Source organism: Ammodytes marinus (genome assembly GCF_949987685.1).
Source record: "Ammodytes marinus genome assembly, chromosome: 7".
NCBI classification, from domain to species: domain Eukaryota; kingdom Metazoa; phylum Chordata; class Actinopteri; order Uranoscopiformes; family Ammodytidae; genus Ammodytes; species Ammodytes marinus.
Genome location: NC_137211.1, coordinates 14638488 through 14661584, shown reverse-complemented (window position 1 = coordinate 14661584; position 23097 = coordinate 14638488). Strand labels below are relative to the sequence as shown.

Here is a 23097-nt window from a genome sequence, read left to right as displayed (position 1 = left end):
GCCAAAAGCATAGTCTGAAATGATGGCACAAAATTACATTTAAGTAACTAAAAAACAACCAAAAAATACAAAAAACACTCGTAGTAGAATGTTTTTCATAAAACATGTTTGAGTCAATACGAGATCAGTCTTACTCTGCTTTCTTTGTAACGGTAAATGCTTTACATGCCTTCAAAATATTATATTAATCCATGGGTAGTATGAGACTGAAGTTTGATTGAAAACAGTCCTCACCAGAGCCTCACATGCCCTGGATTAAGCATAATCGATACTTTATAAAGATGGGAAGTTCACAGCAGTCTGTAGGCTACAGAGGTGAGAAAGACATGCTAGTGTGTAATGTGAGAACGCTGTTATGGAAATGGTTGTCCTTGCGTAACAATGATCATGCACAATTCAGAGCAGATCCTTTTACAAACATATCTCGTCTATCAGGTTTCTGGTTCTACTTTTTAGTACGGGTCAAAGCAAAGATTGTTGAGAAACAAAGGAAAGGTATAAAGAATAGGTGACAATGATTAAGCTATTCACTAACTATCCCCTCTCTATTCTATTTCACTGAATGACTGGCCTACTTAACTTAGGACAATGTATTGAAGGACTGAACCCCCAGCATTAGCTCAAAATCCCAAAGGCTATAGGCCTACTGTTTGACAAGCCCATCCTACTGCAATTTTTTCAACACCCTGATTTCCAAAGTGTATCTTAGTTGTGCAACACAAGACATAAAGCAATGCAGACTGCCATAACTTCAGAATGCATCATAAAAGCCCTAGGCATACTTCAGTAAATTGTCAGACTATACATTAGTCTATCATGCCATGTCTAGGAGTGAGCATGCTGCACGCTAAAGGCATGTTCAAACGTGGCATAGGTTACAATGTTTCGACATGTCTACACAGTTCAATGCAGCTCAGTTATACATGTGTCATGGTTTTGCAGCTCTGGGACCAATCAAATCAGTCTAATGGGCCTACACAGCAAAAACATTAGTTCAGTGTTGCAGTACTGTCGTTTGGCCACTAAGGGTAGGTAAAACACAGCGAGAGACGATGCAAGCCCTCTATAGCACGAGGCGTCAATTCTAAGGGGATTTTGAGGAACAACCTGCTCTGCAAGTTTTCAAAGTGAGTTTACAGACCGCCTGTGCAGGAGAACACGGAAATATAATGGAGTTTGTATTTAATTGAAGATTGGCCCAGACATTATGCCTATAACATTGCAAAATTTAAAGTTGAATTAGGCATACCCTCGTGCCATTCACATTTAGAAACTACCAATCATGCCTAGTAACCGTGTGCACACCGTGTCATCATTAACTCTTAATAATACGCTTATTAATAAATAAATAGCGTTGCGACCATGATTATGGTTGTGACACATGAGTAGGCAGAAATCAAGACTGGACGTCCGACCGAAACAAAGAGGTTTATCCCACAGACCCGGAACGCCCGCCCTTATCCCCGCCCCATAGCGGAAAGCCCGCAAGCCATTGGTCAGATCGTTGCACTACACCCTTTGGATTGGCTGGTGGCCCCGTCATTGAACGTCTGTTGTTCCCACTCGCCTCGGAGCGAGAGCGCCTGTGACAGTGGGTTGCCTTGATTCATGCTCTTGCGGAGCCTCCTTTTTTTGGATTTGGAGAACAATTAATGCGAGCAGAACATAGCGCATGAAGGTATGTTTACATGGAGGGTTGTGGGAATAATTGTTTTTGGTACTGGGTATCAGAAACGCTATCTAAAATTTGGGCGGGGTTCTTTTTATTAGTAAGAAAGTCCACAGACAGGTCTCTGACCTAATCTGATATTTGCTAATAGGCTATAGGACATCACCGTTTCTTATTGAATGGAACTTTACAGCAATTACATCAACTAATATGGGGATTAATGCTACATAACATTACAAAATTAGTGTTCAGATAGATGGATAGTAGACAGGAAACGCTGAGATCTAGTAGCCTATAGTGGTCTCATGTTGAGTTCATTTTCAGGCGAATGGGTGTGAGTACTTCAGTAATATTGATGCAGTATTGATTTAACCATTATCACCCCACACAATCTATATAATAGCTAATGCGTTGTGATTGTGTGACGTTCTGTGACTGTGACATGTAGCAAATTGGACTTAATGTTGCCAAGCATAATGACATGTTCTTGTGTCAGTCAGACAAAGGCCCAGGACGGCAGGCAGGTGCTGTTCCAAGACAACCACTGCCATCCATGTCTTGCCTTGAAACATCTTGAGCAGTCTTCCCTGCACAGTGGGCACAGATTATTCCCGGTTTCTCAGCAAAGAGTTGTAGAGTTTTGTGTGTGTGTGTGTGTGTGTGTGTGTGTGTGTGTGTGTGTGTGTGTGTGTGTGTGTGTGTGTGTGTGTGTGTGTGTGTGTGTGTGTGTGTGTTTGTGTGTGTGTGTGTGTGTGTGCATGGTAAAACAAGAAAAGAAAGTGCATACAAACACACACACACACACACACACACACACACACACACACACACACACACACACACACACGTTAAATTAGCTGTTTACTTCGGTTTTGGCTTGACCATCATCTGCTGGTTTGCATGAACACACCCATATCTTGACGAGACTGTTGAGATATTTACATTGGCCTGTTATTAGTTAATCTATCCAAAACCATACTGCACAATGCCACTTGAAACCATGTGGGCTACACAGTGGGATCCTGGGACTTACTCTGGAGTGATGATTCCCATGGTGTGGGCATCCCTGGAATGCAGGAATGATTTTCCATGGAAGCTGATTTCAACATATCGTGTGACATAGTGCAAATTTTGGCCTCAAACATTTGACGGCCAGCGGCTCAGACAAACAGTTTCTCAACTTAACCCGACTAATATAGATGTGTGGGTTCATGCGTGTGACCCGAAACCTTCCTTGCAGTGCCTGTTAGCAAGTTAGCAAGCCAGTAAATAACTACGGATTCACACTTTGTTTGCCCTGCTTTGAATGTGCGGTGCGCCTCAGAATGCACAGAGGAATTTGGACACCGCTGCAAGAAAGTAAACAGTGCTCTTGGGATTCAGCCTTCTTCCCTGTGAGTGAAAAAGAGAGGAGGAGGAGGAGGTTTGTTTGAGGACACGATAAAGTTGGCTGGTTGAAAAAACGTAATACCGCTGACGGATTCATTGGAACACCAGAACAAAAGACTAGAGATGAACACAACTAATGCAGACATTCCCGTTCGGGGCATAAAACAAACCCGTTTGTCCTTTTGAAGAGAACTGTTCTCATCCCAATTGAACACCAAAGATATTTGGGACCCACAAACAGGGTTCACCATTAACAAAACAACCAAATATTTTGGAAGAACAGTGTTCAGTCCTCCAGTAGAGAGGAACAATCCTCTTCTGCAGCCAAGCACCAAGACGATTGATGTTAAGTCTTGATTTGAATCTGACACACCCTTCCGCATAGGTTACACAGCAAGCATGCACGCTGCATACTACTGACAAATTCTTATGGCGACTTGTACGGAGCTTTTCCAATTTGACGTCCACTTTAGTTGGAGTGAGGAGCGTGAGAGACTGAGGCTGATCGTTGTAGCTTCTGTTATCTAACTTAACAGCTTGTACATACCTTGTCAAACACGTCATTATCACTCGATGGAATAGCCACAATGTTACGAGGCACTGATTACAACCTGAACATGACTTCACTCCCACTTTTAAAGATGACTTGGACTAAGTTGTGTGCATTGATCTTCCTCTTCCCCTAAGGATGATGTCAGCTGTGTGAAGTGTGTTATGTCTGGACCCTGCTGTGACTAGACTGGACCTAGCTGATGAATCACAGGATGCAGTGGATGGAGTGAAGGATGGCTAGTAGTATACCTTAAAAGTGTGTGCCCAAATTAGATGTTACAAATGATCACTTTGGCCTCACTAACAATGATGATATTTGGAGAGCGCGGCACACCTTTCTCAGCGAACTCAATAGAGCAGACGTTGGTCCTCAGTCCCTCAGCAACTTAACATGCAGATATGCTAATGACTTCCTGTTTACAGCCCTGAGCACAACCCAGTGGGGGGCCACAGATGGGACCCCGAGTCCCATCCCATTATCAATTCGGTGCCAGCACACACACGCTGAAAAATGCCCTCAAGACAAGCCACCATTAAGTGCTCTCCTAACCCTACACGTGAATCTCTTTCCTCACATCCAGAAGTATCTTTGGTGATTGACTGGGTAGATAGATCATTCTGATTGTATATTTAGTTCATTTTCTTTCTTTTTTTTATGCGATAAACCAGTGAGAATATTTCTTTCTCTTATTCTCTGTCACTCAGGATGAGAAGATGAATGTGGAGGCTCTGGGCAGAGCAGAGCTGCTGACTCTCCTCAGTATCCTGGAGGGAGAGCTAGAGGCCCAGGACGTGGTCATACATGCCCTCAGGGTGAGTTGGACACTGCATTCGATTCACTCAAAATCCCCCTAAGGGCACCTCACATACATTAAGGAGCATACAAACACAGTTCTAACTGGAAAAGTGGCACTATAGCCATTCTCATGCTCTTGTGTTGGTCTACCGGAGGCATCCACGGACACTTAAATGAACCGTTTTCAGCATTACACCCACCAAAAAGAATGTGTGCGAACAGGGAGGGGAGTGTGTAAACAGGAAACTAAAGGAAACAGTAAAGACAATGGCACAGGAGTCATTCTGGATTTCCCAGGCTGTTTTTTTACCAATGGAGAAGCCTCTTTATTGCTGGTCGGACCAACCTTCATTTCTCATTTCCACCTTTCATTTAATTTATTTTCTACTTTTCCGACCTAGATATGTCCACGTCATGACTACACACCGACTGTAGTTCACCTGGTGTGTCTAGAATGCATCTCTCAAGTAACCGTTTTTTTATTTTTTTTATTTTAATCCGGGCAAGTCCCATTGCTCCGAAATAGAAACAAAATTTGCCTTTGGCCAAAGAGGAGGACTTTGGAATTTGGTTCCTTGCCTCGGGAAAATACTTCATACCCTTGTAAAAAAAAACAGAAAAAAAACTTGTTTGGATCTGGTAAATTCGCTGTATCTAACATTGTTTTCAATTCTTAAATGAAAACCAGAAGATTAAAGCAGACTTATAAAGCAGTCAGAGATGAATTCACATTAGCACTTAATATGTGTAAAACAGCCTTCTCAGAAAGCCTACCTGTGAATGTTTCGAGGCACACTGTGAATTTGGAACTCTCGGATATAAGTGCACATTAAACAACAACACCTCAGACATGACCCAAACAACCACCTTATCGCATTGCAGACGTTGTGTTCTTTTTAAAATCATCAGTTTTGTTCAGCCCATTCAGTCACATTCAAGCAAAACGCCGTCTTCCTTCGATGTTTCGCACTTTTTGAGTCTAGTCTCCCTTTGATAGTTTGATTGTCTCTCTCCATGCCTCTTGCTTTACTCACTCATGTCCACAGCAGCTGCTCTATTGGGTGGACAAATCAGCTGCTGCAAACCTTGCCAGTCAAAACGGGACATGATTGTGAAGTTTGTCTCGCAAGCAAGCGAGGCTGTAATTATGAGATCGTTTTTTTCAATTCCAGAGGGCCTGAGGGGAAGCCGCTCTAACCACCCTGGCTCAGATATATCGTAAATGGCAGCTGTCCAGATCTGACGCATGCAGGGGTTTGACCCGAAACTCTTTTCGAACACCCACTGTTATCCCCTTAGGTCAAATGTACAGTCGCCTTGTAGTCTACTTATTCCTCTTTCCCTATCTCTAGCTGTAGGCCTAATACTGCTTTATTCCCCCCTGGCCCTCATTTCCTCCTTCTCTTTTCCCCTCACACACAGCCACATTAAGGGGGAGTCTTTTTATGTTTGACCATGACCCATGTCCTATCTGCCGACACACACACACACACACACACACACACACACACACACACACACACACACACACACACACACACACACACACACACACACACACACACACACACACACACACACACACACACACACACACACACACACACACACACACACACACACACACACACACACACACACACACACACAATGTTGGTCTTTGATGGGCCAGTTAGAGGCTGCAGTGTTTATTGTGCAGAGGATGTACAGAGTAATAGGCTCAGATCACCGACTTCCCTTGTTCCCACTTGGGGCCTGTACACCGTTTTTTACTGACTGGTCTATAATAGAGCAGGTTGTGTGTAAACACCTTGCTGCAGAAGGGAGTGTCAAGGGTTGGTAGCAGGCTCATGTTTCCCTTACTGAGCTCTGTGTCTCGATCTCTGTGCATTGATCTGGTACCCATGAAGTGTGTTGGTACTGTCTGTTTCTGTGGGTCAATAATGTTTACTTGCATGTGAGGACCATTGAGAAAGGCGTAGAGGCTCTTAAATCTCTTTTTCCAACTTTAAACATTTCCTCCTTTCAGCGGCAAGCACTCGGCATGCCTGTAGATAGCTCATGACAACCACATTCGGGCGCTTTTAACCCTTCCTTCACCCAAAACGCCTGAAAACTTGGAAGTGTTTCAATGTTCCCATGCTTGCTTATAAGATGGCGTCATCTCTGGGACTTGTCTCTACAGATTCTTGATTGCACATTTTTCAGCTCTCATCACGAAGGACACTGATAGGCAGTTTTACTTGAGCTAGAGGGAACATTCCCGAGAACATGACACCAGGAACAGGTCCTGCATTCCAACAGGAGTGGCATATCTGTTGAGTTGATGATTGTCTATATCTATACGGTTGCTAATGCTATTATCTTCTCTCCGTCATGCATAAAGCAATTCATTCCAACAGAGAGCAATTAGCTCTACAGAAACACCAGTGAAAGACAAGAACATATGCCTATTGAGGAGGAGTCTTTAACACTTGCTGCACAAACCTTGTGATTTGTGTGAAACGTTGTCTGCGCCAAGGACCTGCTTCAACTTTTAGTTTTGGAGCACCTGTGTGTGGCTGTTAAACAAATACTAGTGTTTGACAAAAGATTCAACTGTATTTGTTTGCGCAGGCCACCACGTTTGTGTGGTTAAAATGTTGCAGTCATCCTCGACTGGGCCTGTTCTGTTTTTCACATGATGTCATGTCCTGTAATACTAAAATGCCTTGTCTATTTTTGCGGACTGACGTGGTCTTCCTGACTCCATAAAACAATAGGGCCTGGCTACAGTGTGCTGGTCCGATAAGATTGTATATTCTGTTACGCTGCCCAATTTGGACATGTTGTCACAATGGGCAAAAGCGGAACATATGATAAAAAAGAGCATACGCTATACAGAGGGTGCCCTTAAAAGCAACGCAAAACCTAACAGTAACAACACAATGTAATGCACACTTGTCTGTGAGTAAGGGAGGTGCTTCCATATAAACAGCCTGTGCCTGAGGCCTGTGAGAGCAAGACTCAACTCCCTGACCTGAAAATACTTTGATGATGACAACAAAGGACCTGATACCTTCGTACAGAAATACACACCTTACACAGCAACGATTAGTTCATGTGAGCGACAGAGATCAAGTTTTTGCTTTCCTCTGGATGCCCTTTTATGGCAGCATCTCTTCTCCCTAGACCCAAAATAAAGGGTTGTCATATCTGTAATGGTAATAAACTCCACCCTTCACTGCTATTTGCACTGAACAAGAGAGTATTTACCAGCCACAAATAGAATAGTGATAAAACAGGCCATGCCAAGCCAAGAAAACAGCCAGTATCAGATAAGAAAAATCACTGCGTTCTTAATGAACTTTGTGCTTGTGTTGGCATCAATGAATTAATTCTGTTTAATGTTTGACTCAAGAAAATAAAGGTGCACTTCCTTATGCCATCTAATTATACAGTATGTTATGCTTCTCCAAAAGCACTGCCCAACCAAAGGGTGAAACATCCATGTATTACTACTTGTATTACCACCCATGATAGCGTCCGAGGCAGTTAAACATTACATTGAAGTTGTCTTACTGTGCAGCCCATAAAGTAAAGTGAGGGTTTTGTTTGGCGTCTTCCCCAGATATATTAGTGCCCTCTGTTGTTAATGTGTGGGTGGGAGGTGTGGAGGATACGGCTTAAGTCTTAACCACACACTTTAGCTTACACTTCAAAGAGCAAGCACTTAAAATCTCATCTCTCTATTTAATTTTCTCAAGAGCACAGACGCATGTCACTGGGACAGGTACAGTTCACAAGAGAATCAAGCCTATCTTACAAGTCTATTTTTTAACCATTGCCATTTGTACCTTCATATGACCATTGTGTACCCCAAGTGACCACCGTATTTAGGCAATGTTGTGAAACCCACTGCATGCATCCTTTACTCTAAATTGTGTTCTTTGAAATATATATATCGCTTGCCAAGTGCACTTATAATATAATACATATAAAATGCTTTTAGTTTGCTTCCTGGAAAGTGTTCATTTCACTTTGAACAAAGCATGCAAAGACATAAACCATGCAGAACATGGTTAAAAAAAATTATTACTCAACCGTTATTAATTGATGATTAACCTTGGAAGACATTTTGTATAATCACAGTGAGTTCTCAGTAACTGTAGATGAGGGCCCAAACAATGTAGCCTAATCAATTCAGCAACTAAATGTTCTCGTCCTGGGAATACCAGTTAGAGGGATATAAATGTTTACATGAAACAATGACAGGACATAGGGCTCGACTAATTAATACTTTTTAAATTTAAATTGCTCTGTGTAATGTCAAAGAGGTTGCTAATGATATACCCACTTCACCCATAGGCCTACACATTAATAACTAGCACTAGGCTACTGCACTTCCCTAAAGTCTATAGCCTCTTTAAAATGATTGTTTTCAGTTGTTTTTTTACATCAGTTTCATCATTTTCACTAAACCATGTCCAGCAATGGCTATGTTGTTCTTTATTCCTACTTAGCTAATCACTATTCCCCAGCACCAAACTCTATTTAGTGCACACGACTATAAACTAACTGATATGTGATATCTTATTTCTCTTCGGTCGTTTTATGATTTGTTTGTTTAATTAATGTCTCAACTGGTACCTTTTATAGACAAAGACTATATATGATAGCACACAGTTCAAAGATGGTCAGTTGAATCCTAGGAGGACTTGATGGCTAAGCTTTTTATGTTTATATGGACGCAGTCCCCCGGCCCTTCTCCCATTTTCCAATTTGCTACAATTGGGATTCCCCCAGCATGCAAATCTGTAATGTCTTAATGCTCTAATGACCAGCACTAACAAAATGGGTCAGTTTCCTTTTGTGTCTGTTTGAGTTTGCAGCCTCATCAGCTCCTATAAATCAGATGTGACAGCCAGTGGACTGATACCCCTCACCTGCCAAAGCTTGTTATTCAACACGACTCACAAGTGTCCCATTGACTGTATCTCCTTCTCCACTATTAAGTAGAGCAAATTAGTTGTCCACCCACCCCAGGAGGAAAAACTGCACTAAGCCTACTTAAGAGTATAGGCTAACTCATCTATGCAAACATGGACGCCAGATACATTAAATCCAACACTATAGGGTCTGCTGCAGCCTACCCCACTGTCGTCTTTTGACAATTACCTGACACTGTGCTTTGGCTTGCTCTACAGGTTTAAAATCAAGAGTCTCGCTAAATAAACTAACTTTATTTGTTTGTTTGAATTAACCGGATAGAACTGAAAGACGACCTCATACTCCAGTGTGTTGTGAAAAATGAAATGTTGGAGATTCCCAGGTCCCAGTGCATTGTTCTCTCTCTTGTTGTTGCAAAGACGCTTGCATGGAACTCTAGATTTCTTGAAAGAATCTTTAAAAAAAAATATCTGACAGGTCTGGTCCTGCTATCCTTTTGTCTCCGTGTGTCTGACTGTTCGTCTGAAGAGCAACTAATTCCCCAGGAATGCTTGCTTTTCCCATACCCCCCACTGCAACGCTTCATATTTGAGATGTTACCCTGGAGACAGCCAGCTATGCTAAGAACTTCATGCAGAATGGTGTGCACACAGAGAGAAATTTGCATGCATATGTATTCCTTCATAGCTCTGATTCTTTCACTGGTAGTATCTCTAAGGAATTGATTAGGGGGCAAAATCATACATTTGTAACTTTGAGATGTGCACCAGATAGATACTACTGAGAGATGTCATTGTGTCCATGTCAACCGCGCTGACTTCTTTGTGTGACAGCCACTACACAGGCTCACCAAGGAAACAGGACTCCCTGGCTCTTTGCAGCTCACACAAGGACAGGATTGTGCCCCGAGGCTTGTGGGTAACTGACTGACAGACTTTTTTCCAGGTGAAAAGCATCAGGTAGTCTTTGACACCTTGTTATTGCTGCGGGAATGCATTAGAGGATACAGGCTGTTGGAGAAGTGTAATGCTGTACAACATGCTGTAACACACCCATTTCATTAGCTACAACGTTGCAATGACACTTTGTAGAGGAATTCCTACGTACTTGATGCAAGTTAAAAAAGCAAATGATTGATAATAAAACAGGGGACAAAAAAAGTATATTGCTACTCACATATAATACTTTACAACTTTGTTTTGGAGACATATGTCATCAGTAGTTGGGCAGAAATGAGAGCTTTGCAGCAGGGAGGGTTTGGCTGTTGTGCCCTCTCATAAAGGAAAGCACACCCTGTCATTATGATCAGAACTTTCCCGAGAAAACCATGGGAGACCAGACACTAGGCCTGGACTGACACACACACACACACGTACACACACACTATCCAATCTCAGCCCGGCCCTTAATGGTCCGTTCAAGCCTCAGTTTTGACCACAGCAAGATGAAGAAGCTTTTAAATCTTTGCTCCAAAGCGCAGCCCCATCGCACATGCACACAGCCCCAGGTAAACACACTTACAATGGCTTTGCTTACACGCACATACACTATTATATTCCCATAAAAAAGGGGAAAAAAGAGACACACAGACATACTATGCACGCCCATCGTAGCCACTCTCATACATTGAGGCCTGCTGGGTCAGACACTGACTGAGGCAATGCATGAGACCGAACTGACTCACTGAGACAGTGTCTTTGTCGGAGTCCTGTAATCTCTCCAGCGAGGGTCACATTCTTTGTTCAGCTAGAGAAAGAGACTCAAATACGACCTCCTTACTGATGATGGCCTCTGGGCTGGTGTGTGTCAAGGAGAGGCTGACACAGAGGCGTGTTAAGAGAGAGGCATTTTCTGTGAGATGGTGATGATGAGGATGATGATGATGATGGGGCAGAGGGATGCCGTTGCCATGTTATGGGCAGGGGGACGAAGGGGGCCGGAGGATCGGGGTCGTCTGATGTAGACCGCATGGGGAGAGGACAACGGGGTGTGTTCAGGAGAGTGAACGAGTGAACTCTGTATCATGTGCGCACATCACTAGCCCTTCCAGCTGACCCTGCATGCCTCCACAATTCAAACCTACTACTCACTGTATGTATTTAATGAGACCCCCCAATGAGTGACATTCCAGCCATTTTTGACATTTCTCCCAACCAGGCATGGATGGTTTTTAGTAAATTAAACTTTGATTTAGTCTCTTCCAATATTTTGCCCCTCTGGATCTTATTTTTACCCTTGGGCAAGTATGCTATCACTTTTTAACCAATTATTTTGTTCTGGTTTTAATCGCACCTCCTCGTCTTGAACAGCTGTGTGTGAGTGTGTTTCACCCCTGCATCCTTGGGGAGGAGTTAACATCTGCCCCTGGTGGGGGTTGGACAGCCATGGCTCACCTCTTTGTGTTTGGGTGGAGTGTAGAGACCATCTGCTTGTGCTCACACTGACAATAACATCACTCCACGCGGATTTCCATCACACGGGGACGCACCAAATGCAATCAAAGCCCAACAAACTAGATCTAATCTAACACCTGCTGTCTCGTTAGTTTGATTCTAAACTACACATGTATTACCTCACTGTGCCTTCATGAGCCTTTTTCATACAGAGTAATAGTTGCAAATGACTCTGAAATAGTAGTTGTATTACTAGACCGAACTAGAGCATCCCTACTTTAACTTTACTTTATATACTCGTCATATATTTTCTGGCGGTGCTTTTACAAGCTCTGACGAAAGAAGGTTTGTGGTGTTACTTCGGGATGTGGCAACTGTTTGACGACTTTCACAACAACTGCTGCATAATGTTTATCCTCAATTGTGATTTTCTTATCCCGTCATTTAAATCGTGATTTCGATGAAACTTGGAAAGAAGGACTGCTTTTCAAGGTAAAGATCAGCATATTGGTATATGAGTGGATGGAAGTAATGAATATTTTATGTTCGGGTCTGGTCATTTACATAATCCATCCCTCATGGAATTATTCAAGAGACATTCACTAACAACAAATCAGACAATCTGGCATTTCATCGCACAGACAGTACACACTCAAATAATTCATCCACATCAACTGAACATTAATGCAAATCATCCACACATAAACATATAACTCATACAAAAAATGATCAAGGATATCCAAATGAGACAAGAAAATATATATATATATATATATATATATTCTATTACAGTAGTCACAGTCTTTCATCTGATCCAGTGGTTAGAACAATTTCACGGAACGACCTAACAACACAATTAATGTCTACTATATGTTTGCGTGTGTGTGTGTGTCCATCAGGCTCAGCACAGAGATTCTTTCGTCCAGGAGCGCTATGGCCAGTATGACCTCAGCGATCCGTTCCTGGCCCTGCAGCGGGACCACGAGCCAGAGGAGCGCCAAGACACACTTGCCCAGCCTCACACACACATGCAGGGCCGGGCGGTGGGCCCAAACCCACTGGCTGTGCTTAAACTGGTCATGGCTCACTGCAAGAGGATGCAGGAGAGGATGATGGGACAGTTGGCAGCTGCCGAGAGCAGACACAGGAGGGTAAGAGGCAAGGCACACGCTCGTACACAGTCACAGATTTCTCAGTTCAGATTTACATGTCGATACGTCTGCTGCAACACACCCAAAGTAGCCAGCCAGTGTCACACTGAGGCTCACACATGTACAATAGGCGTGTTGTATGTGTCTGTCTGTGAATGTATCTATTTGTCTCTGTGTTTCTCCCGGAGACTTGGCTGGGGTGGGGGCAGATAGGCAGCCGCCGCACCCACGGGGTTATTAGGAGCTTTATCACGGCTCGTCCGGGCGTTTATGGGAGGCATAAACACTCCATTTATAGAAATCTATAGACTGTCTATGAGGGAACTTTGGAGAGAAGGTGAAACTGACTTAACATGAAGAGGGAGGTTCTGGTATACATTGATAGGTGATGGGACAAGTTTCACAGTGCCTATATAGTAACAGTGTTTGGGTAGGAGACTCTTTATGGGAATAGCACATCATATGCAAGTTAATTAGAGAATGATGTCAAATTCATGCTCTGAATCCTGAAACATACTGTATCTGCATGTTACTTCAAATAATTGTGAGGCTGTGTGTTTGATAGGTGATAGCTGATCTGGAGGAGGAGAAACGACAGCGGGCGCAGGACTCTGCGCACAGTGATGATTTCTCCTTCATGCTGCAGACGGAGAGAGACAAACTGCTGCAACAGGTACCACGGACATGTCAAAGATACAAGGTGCACATGTTCTGTTGCACTGTGTGTGTCTTTCTGAGTTTTTTAATATGTCAAAGTTACAGTTAAAATGCCACTTACAATTCCCACTCACCAATAGACTAGCACATCTGGTGGAAGGGATGTTCCTGCCTTCCTTTCCCGTCCTCTGCTCCGTTCTCCCTGTCATCTGCCTGCACGGTGTTCTCTTCATAGTGTTTGCTGTGATTTAAAACCCAGCAACTGTGGGGAAGGGAAACGTCAGGGCGGTCCTATTGTGTAACCCCGCAGGGTGGAGAGGGCTTGCCCTGTTAAAGTACACACACACACACACACACACACACACACACACACACACACACACACACACACACACACACACACACACACACACACACACACACATAGGCCCCGTACATACGCACAGGCACAGGGCCGTTCCATAGGAAACAGAGGAGGAAGAGGCCATTGTTCAGTGGTCCAGCAGCCCTGGGGCTTGATGGCCTCAGGAAACCTGAGATAATGGATGTCCATGTCTAATGCAGGGTCAGCAGGCGTGCACGCACACTGTGAGCACACAATCAGCCACTATACAAACTTTACCCAGGGGCCATATGTAAGAAAGGGTTCCTGAGTGTCTCCCAGTCTTCCTCTGGCTTTCCTGCCTGTGTTGTTTTTTTTGTACACCAATCATATACACTAGACTGTGTTTTATCACCTCCCAGTTCCCCGCTCTCTTACTCATCAAAGCTTTCAAGCAGCACAGTCACCCTCCGATGACCTCATGGCAGAAAAAAAAACGTTCCTTAAACATGCACTGCAAGCAAAGAATCCTTTAACAAGGCAAAACAGGTTTTTTAAAATGTTTGTGACTCTGACAACACACACTGTCCTTCAATCCTTTTTCCTATTGCTGTATGATTCCAGCAGACCTTGCTTAAATGTACCTTAATTAACAATATGTGTTTATGAAGGGAAAAAAAGTTAGGAGGGAAACAGGAATTGATTACCTACAAAGGGGGACCCCTTATAAAAGTGTTGTGTCTAATAAAGCAATTCATATATGTTATACCAATGTATCTGTTTCCAATTAGCTTATTAAAGGAAATTATTATTATCTCATATTTACAATAGGCTTAAAATAAACAGAAATTAGGTCCATTTGAACATTTAAAAAAAGACAACTTAAGCTAACTCCATTGTGGTACATACTTGTAATGTATTTAGTGCAATAAAATACACATCCAAAACATAAAGACATAAAACTCCTTTTTTGCTGAACAATTGTATTTTCAAAAAAAAGAAGGGAAAAGGTTTCTCATCCTGTGCTGTAAAAACAAAGTAGTGTTATTTTGCCTCCTTGTGGTCAAATGTGGAAAAACCTCTTCCTTACATTGCCTTGACTCTGGTATTTCCCTCCCTTCCTCCCTCTCTCCCTCTCTCCCTCTATCCCTCCCTCCCTCTCTCTCTAGTTGGATGCTGAGCGTGCGACAGTGCGGCGGTTGGAGGAGGAGCGAGCGCAGGCGGTGACCCAGGCAGAGGAGTCTCTGTCCCAGCAGCAGCAGCTCTCCTGCAGCCTCACCCTGGAGCTCCAGAGAGCCAGCGGTCTGGCTCAGGAGGAGGCCCTCAAGGTCTCCCAGCTCCGCACACTGCTGGACCAGGAGACCAGCGCCCTGGAGCAGCTCCGGGGGGTTCTACAGGACCAGAAGACAGGGGCGGCGCGCATGGAGGCCCGCTCCGAGAGGCAACTGGCCGAGTTCCACACCGAGCGAGAGCAGCTGAAAGCCAGGATCGGCAAAGAGGAGCAGAGGAGTGTGGAGTTGGAGAGACAGCTGGGGGAGCTGAGGAAGAGACTGGAGGCTCAAACTGGAAGAGGAGGAGGAGGTGAAGAAGAGGAAGTGAAGGAGGCAGCAGTGGCACCAGAGGGGAACCAATCACTTCAAAATGTGACGCTGGTGTCCACCTCTGTTCAGACTGAGCCCGACGGAAAGACACCAACTGTCACTCCTACCAAAGCCACCTCACTGTCAAAGATCAACGGCCATCACGCTCATAAAGAGAAAACAGACCCACAGACACAGGAAGGGAAAGGGCCAGAAAATGGGGCTGGATCAGCGATGGTGGTGGAGAACGGAGGAGGAGGAGCAGCACTTTTGCATTCCCCTCTTCACCCTTATCCTCCTCACCCTCACCCTCATCCTCCTCACTCTCCGTCCAGCACGGCCTCCTCTTCCCTGTCCTCTTCGCCCATCTCCTCCCCGGTTCTGGCCAAGCGCCTGGGCAGCCCGGGCTTCCATCAGTCCTGCTACCAGGCCGGGGTCAACCAGCGCTTCCACGCCGCCCGCCACAAGTTCCAGAGCCAGGCGGAGCTGGAGCAGCAGCAGCAACACTCTGGCTGCCCTCTCTCCCCCAGGGACCTGTCCCCGACCACGGCCTCCTCCATCCTCTCTCCCCCGCCGGAGCACAGCACGGCCAAGCAGCTGGCGCGCAACACCGTCACTCAGGTGCTGTCGCGCTTCACCAGCCAGCAGGCGGGCGTCAAGCTGGCGCCCATCAGCAGCTCTCCGTTTGGTACAGACTACCGCAACGTAGGGGCGACTCCTCCTGGGGGGAGGTCGCCTTCCTCAGGGCCCTTATCTCCGGGCCTAGGCATGCGCTCACCACTCACTCCTCGCTCGGAGAAGAGCCACCCTCCTCTCATCCCTCACAAGAAGCCAGGCATGAGTCCAACCCCAGGCTCCCCCTGTCACTCGCCTCGGACCAGCCTCTTCCCAGAGCTGACCGGGAACTGTGGACAGGAGGGGGGGGCCAAGGAGCCAGACCACCTGCTTTTATCTTCCAGCAGCTAACTAGATCATACACAGACACTTTGGACGAGTCAGGCCTAAATCAACAGTTACTGTAATATTCACACAGCCCCCCCAACCCCAACTTAGCGCCCGTAATCAGTAGTTTAGACTTTAAAAAAAAAGTAGAATGGTTCAAAAACAGACGCAAAAGTGTGTCGCAGCCCTACCTCTGCACCACAACCTGAGCAACAATCGGAGATGAACTATTTAAAATGAAATATAGAGTATATTATGGATTTCTTTTATTGATTTAATATTTGCTATTCATGTTCCTCTTTTTATTCCTTTTTATATATATTGTATTGAAGTTTTAGAATGACAATGTCAATCTCAGTTATTTTCCAATTTAACACTATATTAAGGGTGTCGAAAAACGATTATAAAGAGACCCAGCTAAATACCTTTTTTTGGTTATGAAGAAAAATGTTTTACGATATTTCACAGCACAACACTGTTCCCTTAATGCTCAGATTATCAGTCCTGTTTGAATAAAAAAAGAAGCCTGTTCAGTCAGAACTGTGTAGGAAGTAAAAGGGCTAAGATATATGTATGTAGAGTATAACAAATGCGTAGCTATCACCATTTTACAATAAACTAGTAAGTAGTTTTAATGTTTTTCCAATGAATTCTTATGGAGATGGTCCATGAAAACAATATTATATACTGTAAATAGTTCAAAAGGACTCTGTTGATTCACTATGAGCAACATCCCATGCATGTGCTGCTTTATTCTTTTACACTTGTCATGAATGCACTGAATCCTGTCTTGAATGGGAAACACACACTTTGCGCTACATTACTGTAAGATACTACATGTCTACAATTTCAAAAGTTTTATTCAGGAAAGGTAAATTTCTGCTTTGTCCAAACCAAGGAAGACCTTGTGATAACCCTTTGGGATATTCCATCAATGAACATAATGGGGACCAAAGGTTTGAATCTTTCTACTGTAACTGTTTTTTCTATAATATCTGTTAAGCAACGAACATGAGATTGGGTCTTGTTCTAATAGATCTACACTATTAGATTTATTTTAATTGTTTTGTATTTTCTGGCTTTAAAAGCAAGAATTGACTCAAAATATTTGTTATTTTGTCCAATCAATTCTCAAGACTAGGTTTGTGATTATACACCGTTTTTCCACAGGGCAGTTTCCCCTCAGCTGTCTTTAAGAAATATGCATATCATGAATACCTGCAAGATCTAGTGCTATTCTAAATAAATTGCCTATGCCTTATTGCTCGGTGTGTCAATTTCTTTCTCCCACTGAAACTTTATTTATAGGCTATTTGTACATAAGGATTTTTGTGTGACCGCATGAAAGGAAAGTGACAAGCCAAGATGTTCAATCTATTTATTTGTACAACAGAATGGGGCAGTCCAGTCTTGAACTTAATAACTGATCGGCACACAGTTGGAGTATAGTGTGAGGGTTGAACACTGCACATAGTATAGCTAACAATTAACTGATCCAGAGTCAGCCTACACAGAAGTCATGTAACATACAGTATATGATGCTGCCTTACATAGCAACTGCTTTGCGATCACTTTGCATTGACCAATACACAAACAGTGTGTTACAGTTGAGAGTGAGTGCAATATTCTAAGACTCCAACAAAAACCAGCGTAATAAAATAGAAATTTGCATACATGGGTAGAAGGATGGAGTTCTTTACCATAGGAAAGAGATTTTGGCAAATAAATCTTGGGTTAATATGAGTATGTTTCCCTTTGAAAAAGGAAAAGCTGCACAACAATAGAGGTGGTTTGCCAAAGTAAGAGAACAGAAAATGCACTTAAGATGCAGCATCGTAGGAGTTGGTTTATCTTATTTCAGTCATCGTAGCTTGCATGGGTGGAGAGACATACATCAGTGGAGCGCAACAGAAAACATTCCTTCAGTCCTGACAGACACAGACAAACATAAACGCCTACAGTGTAGGAACAGAGCTATGCTGAGGATCCTGCTACTCTTAAATGTTAACAGGTAGAAATATTGTCATTTCATTGGCACCGTGTAACAAAGTTGTCAGTCCAGCAACAGTATCAGCTCGGTACTAGCTAAAATGTCAGATGAGTGCTATTCATTTTCCCTGTCATTGTCCCACTTTTATTGATTCACCTGAATTCTAATTCCACCCAAAACTTTGACAATATTCATATCTTCATTTCCAAAATCAAACCCTGATATGTTATGGTGTGCTTAATTTATCTCATCAATTGCCTTGTGTGCCTGGTTATTTTCCCTGTGTGCTGAATTTGTCACTTTGACATGATCACTGTTGTGCATCAGTTTGACTTAAAAAAAGAAGAAGAAACATTGTCACCGACACCTGAATCTAGAAACGGCTGCAATTCCTTTGACAGCCGAAAGAAGATTTACTTATGTTTAAGTAGCAGTCCTGAGCACAGCCTTGAACACTCACCCAACACAACTTTTTTCACAACACACATCCAGAATTAACCAATTTCTCCAAACCACGATTATCTCCATAACCGCAGCTTTCTTACAGCAGACAGAAATCTGTGCCTAGCAGTCTGCAAATATTCAGTTATACTTTTTTTTTTTCTTTAATTCCTTGCCCCATACTGATATAGTTTGCTTTGGTTAGTCCTTGCGCTCCGATAGGTGGGTTTGTGGGCCCAGTGGAGCTTGTGTCTCCCTGGTCGGTCTCTGACCTGACACTAGGCATTTTGCATCTCCTTGCCAATTTTGTAACTAAGGATCTTATTCCAGTCGATCTTGGTGCGTGTGACAGGCAGCTGGCGACGCAGGGCCTTAAACGTTGTGTCAGACATGGTCTGGTAGTTCTCACTGATTGCAGTCTGAGGGCAAAACAAATGGAGGGAAACAAATAAGTACAATCTTATTTTAGTTTAATATTTAAAAGGTTTTTAGTTTCAATACAAGTAACACCTGTAATAATGAACATTAGCACACAATACATGTAATCAAAAGGGCAGCTTACCTGGTAGTCATTTTCAGCATTCTCAATGATGTCAACAAATTCCTTGGCTGCTTGGCTTTCATTCTGTTTTAAAAAAAACACACATACAATCATCCCCTTGACACAGACAGTATTTTACTATGTAAGCATCATAAGGTTTTAACCACAAATGAAAGACCACATTAGTGCTGCTAATGTATAAACTGTTTACTTACATTCACCGGTATTGATTCTTCTACCTCCTTATGGCTAACCAACTGCACATTCCCATCTTCATAATAGTGCACCTGGAGACCCAAGAACTTCATTAGTGAGTTGAAGTTTTTTTGTAATGTCCCTCTTTGACTTATTTATCATTTATGCAGATGAACACACTGAATTCAAGTCACCTGGATCTTCAACACTCCCACCACCTGAGCAGTGGATTGACCAATGGTAAGCTTCCACTCTGACCTACAGCGCCCATTCCTGTGTAAGATAAATGGAAAGAGGAAATCAGACTTCATCAGGATCCTTAATAGAACTAAAAGGCCAATTTTTTTCACTTTCATCACTATTAAAAAGTTAAATTGTTCATTCATAACCTTTGTGACAAACTTATATTAAAAATATTAGCAACATATCCTATCAGATATAGATATATTCAGAGAGATGTCACTGTACCAGAAGTTTTTGGGTTGAAACTGATGTCCCTCAATGCAGGCTATGATTGTTTGCTGACCATCAACAGTTTTCCCATATACCTGCAACCCAAGTATGGTTATGGGTTAAATGGAGTCCCTGCTGCTCAGATTACTCATTCTTTTGTCACAGTTTCTGTGCGCCTTACCGTGCACACTCCAGTAGGGTAGTGCTCTTTGACGTAGGCACTAAGGGAAGCATCACAGGCATCTCTCCAACTTCTTAGGGCTGTCTCTCCTTCATATGGCTGAATGTCGCTCACCTCTTTTCTTAGGTGGTCGAAGCGGAAGGACAAGCAGTTGCGGGGGTCAAGGAAACGTCCCTGACCCAAGTCACCATGCTCCGTGATCAGGACCTATAAAGGAAGGATGAAAAACTTAAAAAGTCTGTATTTGACACTTTCTCTTCTGGAATAAATAGGAAATATTCATGATGAAACTTACCGGCTCATCATAGCCCTCTAGTTTGGCAGGAGTAAACTGATCCATGTTGTACTGGGCAAAGGAGCTGGACAAATATAATGTGCACGTAGCTTGGTCATTAATAGTATGACATCAAGTACAATGGCCCTGCTTATATTCTTCTCTGCCTTATATAGAATACACCACAATTTGTTTTTGAATTTCTTACATCTGTCTTAATTGAGTGTTACTTACTGTGATGCCCCCTCCCTGAGGAGGTTGTCATTGTTGAGAAGAAGCCGCACATCTAGCAAGACAAAAAGAAACAACTGTTTGCATAGGGCTCTTAAGAAAAACAAAGTATTATTATTATTATTATTATTATTATTATTATTATTATTATTATTATTATTATTATTATTATTATCAGTGGCAAATGATACAATATATAATATTGACTGCAGTGTTATTATTGCAGGCATCTTGTCACATCAGCTACTTCTTACCATTGAAGACCTCATTGAACTCTCCCGGAGGTGCATGTGTGACAAAGTTGGCCGCTATGCGGACCTATGGAAGGTAAATTAAATGCAACCAATTAACTCAGCTGTCAATCAGGATAATATAAGTAGTACATAACTTCTACTCCGACGTACAGCATACATTCCTGTGAGAGACACTACAAACTAATATTTTAGCTATAATTAACATCAGTTTCACTCTTCATTAACCAAAATATGCACCCAAACTTCAACACCTCAACAAAATAATGAACTTGTAAGGACATAAAGAAATTAAATAAAGGAACAATATAGAGTATTTTGAAATGTTTTGAGAGACTATCTGCCAAGTCTATAAAATCATTCCATAATCTTGCCCTAAATTTCACCCCTTCGATAGACCTTTAATCTTAAATGTCTCTTGATGTTATAAGGAGAACGCCACTACTGATGGTTCAGTGAAGTGGTGCGTTAGAGGGAAATTATAATTATTGTCTATTCCAGAAATACTGCAGTCTGTCATTCATAATAATTTGAGTTTGCCTCAAACTGGTAATGTGTACAGCTGCCACCAGCATATTGAGGGTGGTATCAGTCTGCAACTAAACGGTAGGAACCCATATCATGATCTCGAGACATTTGAGGCTAACAAGTATTTAAGCTGCAACTGAATCTGTTTGACCCAGAAATCCAAGGCAAAGTAACGTTAGCCGCTAATGTTAGCAAACGTTATACGAGAGGAATATGTAGCCCACACTGTAATTATTGCAGACTGGCACAGACATTGCATCACGACTTTAAAAAAAACACCATTGCTGCTATTCTCAATAAGTACGAACACTAATAAGTACAAGAGTCCGGTGGTCGAGCCCTTGTATGGGATTTCGCCGCTAGCCAACTAAGCTTTAACTAGCTTTGGATGGTCAGCTAACGGTAGCTTTGAAAACACAAGTTCTTCAGTTCCATACGCGACGAAAAACTGGCATTCCTTCCAACAAATTAACCCTTATATCACGTGAGTTTATACTACGTATAACTCACTACAAATTAAATAAGTTGTCGTTGAGCAAAGGAATTAAATAGTATTCAAACCTTCTCCTCATCTGACAGCGGCTCTTCAAAGTCAGCCATCTTGGCTCTTTGTGACCCCACCTACCCCAGCTGACTGACAGAAACAGTGCAGTGGATATCATTCACACCCCTTAAGATTCTGGCTTCAAAGTGATTTTAAAACATATATTTTAAAACATATTTGTATAGCTGTGCTTCGGGGATAATGACATATACTTAAAAAAAAGCAATAGCTTCGCATGGACACAACGTAACATAGTCTTTGAAAATACTAATTGTGTTGACGCTAGATGGCGATAATAGCTCAGCTCTATGGCTTCCTGATGTGCCTACCAAATAAAAGCTTAGGAAAATTACTGTTATTTGTCGTCCACAACGTTCAAAGTTAGCTGACTCATGGTGTAGATTGTTGTATGTGATGTACTTATTCTTATACATCATTATTTAATTTCTAAACGTGGGTGTTTTGATTAATTCGGGAACTGTTCATAAGGGATTTTGTTTTATTTTTGAAGTTGTAATCGGAAGTTGTTACATGTGTTATGTTTACTTTGAGCTAGCTTTTTATCGGAGTCCCCCCCCCTCTCTATTGTGCTTTCAACGGCTGGATCTTTGCAGACTAGCGACACTCACCGTCCCTATCATGGGCTCACAGGTACGTTTAAGACTTGACCGAGTGCTTTCATCTTTTAAAAACAGATTATATAAACAAAAAAACATCCTAATTTAGATGCCAATGTAAAGATGGCGTTATTCACACTGTTACCGTTTTTGTTAAAAACTATTAACGTTAGCAGGCTTTCAAGTCAAGCTAGCAGACTGACACTGGTTCGGTTGTTTGCTGTCAGATGCCACAGGAACTTCCTGGTTATTTAATCCGCCAAGCATGGCTATCAACAAACTAGCTTTTCTAACTAACTTGTTCAATTTGTTCATCACCTACTAATCGCTTGCTTAGTTAGCACAACGGCTCAGGCTATTGTTTATATACTCATTCTTGGTTTTTAGTGGTAGTCTGTTTCAACCTCACAAACTTGTGTGTATGGCTGGCTAGCTTCCTAGCTAAGTAATGAATAGGGCATTGTTCGCTGT

At 42.7% G+C, this 23097-nt stretch overlaps 2 protein-coding genes across 3 annotated transcripts; one reads left to right on the top strand and one right to left on the bottom strand.

Annotated features, from left to right (window-relative positions):
* The first annotated feature begins 1583 nt into the window (after positions 1–1583).
* On the top strand, positions 1584–17643 carry cttnbp2nlb (CTTNBP2 N-terminal like b). 2 transcript variants are annotated; one of them, XM_080031770.1, is made up of 5 exons: positions 1584–1678; positions 4316–4423; positions 12628–12879; positions 13445–13552; positions 15028–17643. In XM_080031770.1, exons 1-5 carry the CDS (start codon positions 1673–1675, stop codon positions 16402–16404), a joined length of 1851 nt encoding a protein of 616 aa, XP_079887896.1. In that variant the 5' UTR covers positions 1584–1672; the 3' UTR covers positions 16405–17643. The 2 variants fall into 2 exon arrangements, with proteins under 2 accessions (XP_079887896.1, XP_079887895.1); XM_080031769.1 differs by having other exon boundaries at positions 13445–13579.
* Positions 17644–17753: 110 nt separating this feature from the next.
* On the bottom strand, positions 17754–22088 carry capza1b (capping actin protein of muscle Z-line subunit alpha 1b). Its single transcript, XM_080030630.1, has 10 exons — positions 22027–22088; positions 20941–21004; positions 20690–20741; positions 20477–20540; positions 20182–20388; positions 20016–20095; positions 19742–19820; positions 19568–19639; positions 19374–19436; positions 17754–19230 (listed from the first exon to the last, which is right to left on the bottom strand). The coding sequence occupies exons 1-10, from the start codon at positions 22063–22065 to the stop codon at positions 19090–19092; spliced, it is 861 nt and encodes a 286-aa protein (XP_079886756.1). The 5' UTR covers positions 22066–22088; the 3' UTR covers positions 17754–19089.
* Positions 22089–23097: the final 1009 nt, after the last annotated feature.